Source organism: Zootoca vivipara, chromosome 4, assembly GCF_965207765.1.
Source record: "Zootoca vivipara chromosome 4, rZooViv2.hap1.1, whole genome shotgun sequence".
Lineage (NCBI taxonomy): Eukaryota > Metazoa > Chordata > Lepidosauria > Squamata > Lacertidae > Zootoca > Zootoca vivipara.
In genome coordinates this window covers 11,393,983-11,402,277 of record NC_142587.1, presented here as the reverse complement: position 1 = coordinate 11,402,277, position 8,295 = coordinate 11,393,983, and the positions used below count along the sequence as shown (strand labels likewise).

Below are 8,295 nucleotides of genomic sequence, written 5' to 3'. Positions count from 1 at the left end.
GGAGGCAGCTGGCTGTAATCATTTGCACATCACCAGCCAATGTGGGATGGGTGTATCAGCTGGGCATTTAAGATGGAAGTCTTGCCCCTAAGAGGAACAGTCTGTGCTGCAACTCTTTGTTGCAGATTCCACTTGCTCCTAGGCTGTTGTGGTATGGTACACGCAGTTTGGGCTGGGGGTTAGGCTCATGCACCTCCTCCCACTATGAACTATGCCTCTAATGATAACCCAAGCACTTGTGACCACAAAAAGGAACTTGTGGGAAATGGTTCCTTTCCTGAGAACTGCCCATCTTTTTCTCACTGCAGATGGAGAACACGACTGAGGCGAATTCAGAAAGGCCCCTACTTATTTAAGTTGCACTTTGCATTGTCGTTTATGTGGGCAGCAAGGAATTGTACTCACGCCCAAGGCTTGCTCCTGTGCCACCCATGTACAGCCTGGCTCTATGGCAGCATCCCATCCTTGGGTCAGGCTCAGGTGTGCAGATACAAATCCATCCCATGCTACTTAAGTACAGGAGGATAAGACCTGCAGAAGCAGTCCTATGAGCACATTTACAAACACTGCAAACTTTTAGACTGGAAGTGAGACTGCACCGTAACTTCCTGTATAGGAGAGGTGAAATATAATGCTTAAGGCTGCAACCCAGTGTTTGAAATTAGCCAGGTGCCAGGCGCATTTTGCACCTGGCTACCAAACACTTGCGACCAAGTGAAGATGCCTGGGCACCGCCAGGATGTCACCTGACATCTCTGCCATCTGGAGGTGCATGCCTGGGGATCACCGGATCTTTACTGTCAGTTATACTTTATCTGCACAATCGGAATGAATTTCAGGAACCAAATGCTTTTTCTGTGCAGCCTGAGCAGGAGTTACAGCTATTTGTTGTAGCTTGGATCTCTCCCCCCCCCCCCGCCTACTGCCCTGCTCACAGTTGTGAAGACTATCCCTAGATTATGAATGGTCCATGTCACCATTAAGAAAAAGAGGTCGGAATAGGCCAATATATATGTGGACTGTCCCTGGATCAAGTGGTTTATAATAATAATAATTTATTATTTATACCCCAGCCACTCTTCTTTCTTCTTCAGGTTCTCAAAGTTCTTAACCTAGCTCAAGCTTGTCATCTGAACTAACTCGATGTTTAACAGATAATTGCACTCGGACCATCATTTTAAAAAATCAGACTTTAGAGCCGTCTTTCCCCCCAAATGGCAACTAGACATTCCATTTTGGTGACTGTAACCTTGGATTAAGGAGTCATTTGTCTCAGTTTCTAACACTGTTGCAACATTCTGTACACTGTTACCTAGGAGGAAGTCCTGCTGAACTGAATTGGGCTTACTTCTGAGGATATGTGGGTAGGATTGCGCCATACCGATAATGCTGCAGTCCTAAGGGGCTGTAGGTAGCGCTGTGGTCTAAAACACGTTTACTAGGAACTAAAATCTGCTGCTTTAATGGAGTTTGCTTCTGAGTAAACCTATTTAGGATCGATCCTACAGGGACTTTATTTGTAAAACAGCTAGGGAAATGAATGAACACAAGTCATTAAACGTTTGAAGTCTCAGACCTTCTACAGATGTACATGTTTGTAAGTTGCATTTCACTGTTTCAATGCCTGGCAGTGCTGCAGTACCGTGACTGCAGTCTTAAGCAAGCCCAGGGACAGTTAGTAAAGAATTGCAGTATGGCAACATTTTTGGAGATAAGCCCACAGTGAAGATAAATGCTGCAGAAAATGACAATATGGTCTTTGAAGTCTAAGAATATCTGTTCCACTCATTAAAATGGAGGGCCAGAGATTGTGGGTGCCTGAAAAGCAGGGTGAGTAAAAAAAAATCTCTAGGACAATATTAGTCAAGGATCAATTGGAATCAGAAGCCTAGAAACCCATGAAAATGACTGGTATGTGTAAAATGAAATGTGGCTCTTTATTCCCCCCTTAAAAACTGCATAAAATCAGTTTACTAGAAAAAGAGGAGCAGGGAAAAATAGGCATGGGGGAATGTGTGTATTTTTTAAAAAAATTATTTTTATTTTTTGCCAGACCCGCATCATTTTTTAAAAAACAAAAAAGAGGAAGTCTGCCTAGAGGTCAGGAAGCCACAAGGCTTCTTCGCTTTCCCATCTGCAACGAGGCTGTTTGCAAAAAGCAGAAGAGTTTGCATTATGACACCCGTCACCTCTGGGGAACCGCTCCGTAGTAGACAGCTTGCCTTGCAGGTGACGTTGCAGCAGTGCCTCTGCACCAACACCGTTGCCCTGGGCTGCTTCTTACACTCTCTACCTGAGACAATCCATTTACTCTGCGGCAGCCCTGCTGACTTGCACTCTCTGAAGGACTGGAGTCTAAGGAGCTATTGCCCATCGCCGCCCCTCCTTTGCTCCCATCCAGCGCCTTAAATCTTCACCCCACTCATCCCTGTGGTAGTCGAGGGCATGCCAAGGATTGGGGAGCTAGCCAGCAGCCATACTCGGGGCGATTCATGGGAAGGCGCCGCTCCCTCTAAAAGTTGATTTTTGCAAGCAGCGTCTCAAATCCACTCCATCAGCCTCTGCACTAACCTCAACAGGATTAGAGTACGCACACATACACCCCAAAGTAAAAAAAATGCAACTGCGTTTGCCATTCGCCATGCACATTTCTCACGGAAGCCAATAGGAAAGAGGAGGCTACTCCAGAGTAAATGGACAGCAAGAGCGCTGCCAGGTATTCGCCTCTGGGGGGAGGGGCATGGGGCAGCCCGACCTTATGGCCTCGGAAGTCCCCCTAAACTCAAGAGGGTTTAATCCCAAGTGTGTGTATGTGTCGGATTGCATCCTTTAAAATCGCTTGGAAAATCCTATTACTGCTGCTGCTGCTGCTGTTGCTGCGGGTGTCAAGGGAAGCGCTCCAGAGAATGGCATCCTTCCCCGTTTCAAGCCGAGAAGGGAAGCGAGCCCAGCACAACAACGGGGTTACTTGCGCGTCTCTCCGACGGTGGGCTCCGGCTTATTATTCTTATTTGGCCAGAGTTCGCATTCTCCGCCGAGCAAATGAATAAATATATCCCAGGCAGCAGGGGAAAGGGGGTGGGAGCTCCGCGATCGGGCTCCTTCGCAATTGGGGAAGGCGCAACCCCACGTCAGTGTCGACACCCACCCGCCTGGCTCCCCTCCCCCTCCCCGTCCACGCCTTGCGCTCCCCTCCTGCGAGGTTGCAGCGCCTCTACATAAGACGCGCTCCCCGCTCGCCGCCGGCGCATCGGAGTCGCGAGAGCGCGAGGACCCCGGAGCCCGGAGGAGAGGGAGTCGGAGAGAGAAAGAGAAAAGAGGCTCGGGCGCCGAGCGGAGCCCGGGAAGCAGCAGCAGCAGCAGCAGCAGCAGCAGCAGCGGGCGAAGGAAGCCGAGCGCGCTCCGGAGCTTCGCGGGGAAGGCAGCGCGCCAGCCTGGAGGAGACGCCGAGGGCGCGGCCGTAGAGAAAGGACTCGCTCCGGGCCGGCCATGGCCTTGGCGGACAGCGCGCGGGGGCTTCCCAACGGCGGCGGCGGTGGCGGGAGCAGCGCGTTGCGCAGCGCGGCGCGCCCTGCGCAGCCCGAGGCGGTGTCGTCGGTGGGCGGCGGCGGCGGCGGCGAGGGCTTCCCGGAGATCGTGGAGCTGAACGTGGGCGGGCAGGTGTACGTGACCCGCCGTGGCACGGTGCTGTCGGTGCGCGGCTCTCTGCTGTGGCGCATGTTCTCGGAACAGGCGGCGTCCGAGCTGCCGCGCGATTCCAAGGGCCGCTTCTTCTTGGACCGCGACGGCTTCCTGTTCCGCTACATCCTGGATTACCTGCGCGACCAGGAGCTGGTGCTGCCCGAGCGCTTCCCCGAGCGGAGCCGCCTGCAGAGGGAAGCCGAGTACTTCCAGCTGCCCGAGCTGGCGCGCCGTCTGGCGGCCCCCTCCGCCGCCGCGGCGCGCTTCTCGGGGCTCTTGCGCGACGCCTCCGTGTGCGCCGACGAGCCGCCGCCGGGCCTCGGCTATTTGGAGGCCGAGCTGCCCGAAGGAGGCGGCGGGGCTTTGTCGGCCTCGCCTACGTCCAGCCGCAGCCCGTCGGGCGGGCCTTTGCTGGCGCCGTCGCTCTCGCTGGACGCCGGCGGGGTGGCGTCGGGGCGGCGCTCCGGCTACATCACCATCGGCTACCGCGGCTCGTACACCATCGGGCGGGACGCGCAGGCCGACGCCAAGTTCCGTCGCGTGGCGCGCATCACGGTGTGCGGCAAGACGGCGCTGGCCAAGGAGGTCTTCGGCGAGACGCTCAACGAGAGCCGCGACCCCGACCGGCCTCCGGAGCGCTACACGGCCCGCTACTACCTCAAGTTCAACTTCCTCGAGCAGGCCTTCGACCGGCTCAGCGAGGCCGGCTTCCGCATGGCCGCCTGCTCGTCCACCGGCACCTGCGCCTTCGCCCCCGAGCAGGGCGGCCCCGCCGATGACAAGATCTGGACCAGCTACACCGAGTATGTCTTCTGCAGGGAGTGATGGGTCCAGGGCTCCAAGATGCACAAGCGCAGCCTGGGCTGGGCAACAGCTCCACCACACCCGAGATTCCCCCCCCCCCTTTTAAGGCACATGCCGTTCGTTTCCCTAACCTAGGAAGACCCGGGCCTGACCTTGCAGAAAGAAACGAACCTGCCTAGGCTTGACACATTTTTGGCTTGCATGGGAGCTACGCCTTGCAAAACTGTAGGAGAGTTTTGAAGGGGCTGTGCTAGGAGAGACAAAAGTGCCCCGCTTGAATTCGTCCAGCATCCCAGATGGAGCCTTCGCCTAAGCAATAGGGTGGCAACCTGAAGGCTCTCCCACGTTTTAGAGCTGCATAGATAGGAAACCTCCCCATTGTGGTGTCTCCTCTTCTGTGCTGTTCTTAAAGGTGCAGAGAACTTCCTTCCCTTCCGCACGCTGAGTTCCTGGCCCCTTGTTTACATTTCTATGCACTTGCCCTGTGGTCACCCCTTCTTGCTTTGTGACACCTCATGCACCCCTAACTTGTACTTTTGAAGAACACCACCTACACCTAGGGTTCCTTATATAGACAGTCACTTAGCCCCTCGCCCATAATGAATGTCTTTTCCTTCTACCACTTGCACTTAACATGGGTCCAGAGCACTTCTTTGTGTGTCTTCCATGTAATGTGCTGCCATTGCCCAACCCCTTTATATAATTGCTGCCCACCTCACATGTTGCAGATTTCACTGTCCCAGAATCAACCCACTATGTGATCTGTTCATATCTCTAGAGGTAAAACACAAATCCTGACACACGTACCCGTGTCCCCTTTTTAACATGCATGCTTCCAAAGATGTCAGTCTTGTTCACCCCAGAACATACGTGCTCTATATTTTATTCCTACATCTCCACTCCCCCCCCCCCAAATCCTGAGAATGAGTGGGCATCAAATGCTACTTCAATGATGTAAAGGACCCCTTTCCCCTTTGCATCATTCTGAGTCTGCTTCCTCCAGTCTTCGTTTCCCAGCCTTTTGTTTCTTTCTGCATCATGGTGAAGGAACTGCTATGTGGCCAGGGTGCTGCCATCCTCCCTGGTTCCTAGAAAGTGTTGCCTCCTTGCCTTGGGATGGGAAGAGGAATCTGAAGGAGAGAGAGAGAGATTGAGAGAACATTTTGCACTTCCCAGCCATGTTGATGGCGAAGCAGAGAGAACCTTTCCTGATCATTATTTTCCCAGCGTTGCCTATCTCCTAAATTGGATGAAGTCAGTGGAATGGAACAGCTATTTCTGACAGGTTAGATTTTTGTGGCTGCTTCTAATCCCCATCCCCTACCCTGTTTGGGGGCGAAATACTAGACAACGCAATCAGGGACCTCCTTGTCCCATTTTATTCCCTTTGCCTTCTCTACCGCTTTCCAAAGTCTCTCTCTTCTTCAGCTCTTTGGAACTGCATTACAACGGAGATGGGTCAGAAAGGCCAGTGCCAAAAGGGGCCGTCATCAAAGTGACGACTTCCGGATTTTTACACCACTTGAACAGTTGGAACTTCCCTTCCAGGAGCAGAGCTCTTTGATGGCATGAAGCAATGTCAGTTCTTTGAAAACTGAGTGTGTTTGCAAAATGTAATTCTGACACAGGGGACAATAGCGAGAGTCTTTGATGAAAATTCCTGTATTACCACTCTTTATGTATATGTGTGTGTGTGTACCGGTATATATATATATAAACCCATTGCACATTGTTTAAATGTTCTGAAAGTAGTCTACCAAACTGGCTAAGGGTGGAGGTGTGTCAGGTCCTGGATTTTGAGCAGCACCACAGATTGTCAGATGTGCTAAGTGTCAGATTGTCAGATGTGCTAAGGGCTAAGGCCCTTAGTATGACTTGGCTGGATAGCACCCTATATGTATTCCTGTTTGATGTCTTCAAGGCTCAGTTTAATGCTTCTTTGAAGGGTCCATTGGTGCTTCCTTCCCTGGGCAAAAGAGTGGTATTTCTACATTTGTTAAGACATGTGCTGAGTATAAGTTACGGGCATTCTGAGTGGGATGTGGTCTTTCTCTCCAAATACCTAAGGGCAAATTTGGCTCTATTCTCATTGTTTTCTATTGGGAGGGGGTTTGCACCTAAAACAATGCAGAAACATTAAGTCCACATATGTAGGAATTTTGGCTGATGTCTTATCTATAGGGAAGGACTACCATGGCGATGTATAAGCACAAGTTTTTACCCTGAATGAAAGCTCTGATTTCCCCCCCCCCCTCATTAAACAGATCTATACATAAATGCACATTGCTCATCTTGACTTTAAAATACTGTCCATTCCCAGTTGGGACCTAATGGGTGCTTTTTATGCGATCCAGTCATTTGGCCATTCCTCAAGTGGTGCACATGGAAACTTGACAATTTACTTAGACAGAATTAGTTACAAACAGTGTCTTGATGCTTGGATATAGAGTTATGGACACTGTAGTCTTAACCAAAGAATATTTCTATTAAGTTTCCTCCCCCTCACTCCAAAGCTGTCATTTCAAAGAGTGGAATTTCCTTATTTGAGTAAAATATTATTTTAGGATCAAGTGCTGGCCTGTTGGATTGTTGAGAGAGAGAGAGAGAGAGGGAGGTTTTCTTTATTTTCCTTCTTTTTAGCTAAATGTGTAGCTGCAGCTTAAACCATTCATTTTGAAATTTGAAATAAATATCAATCAACAGTCCAGATTTCAAACACCTCCCATCCATAGAAATGTTTTCTTTTTTGCTCTGGGAGATGATTTTAAAATGATGTATTTTTTCAAAGAAAGCAAGAAAAAGAAAGGGAGAGAGAGCATTTTTTAAATAAGGACAAGCAATAAGATAGCATTGGGAAGCCAGTGTGCCACAGAAGAGATTGTACCCTGGTTGTCCTATGCCTTATTATAAAATAATTCCATTGTCATATTTTAGCTAAGTGAGAGGTTATTGATTGCAATTAAGTATTTAAAATGTCATTCTCGAGAGCTGATTACAGTCTTTTTCTAGTTTGTGTTAAGTAATTCTCTGAAGTATGTTTTCTAAAATTTTGTATACAATCCAGTTTTCAGTAAGTCCTAAAATGAGCTCTTAGCTAGTTTTATTTTCTTTTTTCTGTTTAAAAAATAAATCTTGTACTGTAGCTTACTAAGTCTATCATAAGAGTTATGAATGGAGGTGGTTTTTAATTGAACTTGTGACTTAGTGTGTATATAAAGTGTATAAACATTTTACACGAATCATTTAGTTTTTTATTCATTTATTAGTGCTATACAGATTTTCATATGCTGTACCTGGACAGAGTACTTTCATATTAAGCTGTGTTTCTGCACCTATTTATATGGGGGAGGGAAGACTTGCGTACAAACATCAGCAAAATGATAGACGTATGTTTGTCTACACTTATTTGCTTGAATGTGAATTAACAGCGAAACTTCCTGTTGGCTAAACGCATCCCTCTAATGAAAACTTGTATTTTGATTAGTGAATGTTTATTTGCTAGCAGACTACCCTAAAGCTCCTATTATTTTTTAAACAAGAATGGGTATAATAAAAAGAACTAACTAGTAATTTTGTAATCGTCGTGTTCTGTATACGGTACTGGTGGGATATTGGGTTGTCATTAACAGCCGAGTGATTGAGGATACTTAAGTTTATAACTTAGCTAAAACAAAAAAAACTTCCTGTCTGCCACCCCTGTGTGGTTTGTGTGAGAACACATTGCATCTACTTTCTAGGAAGTAAGTCCCATTGAACATATTAAGCTGCCACAACTAAAATGCCTGTAGCTCGGAATTGCCTACTTTGACT

General features: G+C 48.8%; 1 protein-coding gene across 1 annotated transcript; it reads left to right on the top strand.

Annotated features, from left to right (window-relative positions):
* Positions 1-3,149: 3,149 nt before the first annotated feature.
* KCTD12 (potassium channel tetramerization domain containing 12) lies at positions 3,150-8,055 on the top strand. The gene has a single exon (XM_035116540.3). The coding sequence runs from the start codon at positions 3,490-3,492 to the stop codon at positions 4,504-4,506; it is 1,017 nt and encodes a 338-aa protein (XP_034972431.2). The 5' UTR covers positions 3,150-3,489; the 3' UTR covers positions 4,507-8,055.
* Positions 8,056-8,295: the final 240 nt, after the last annotated feature.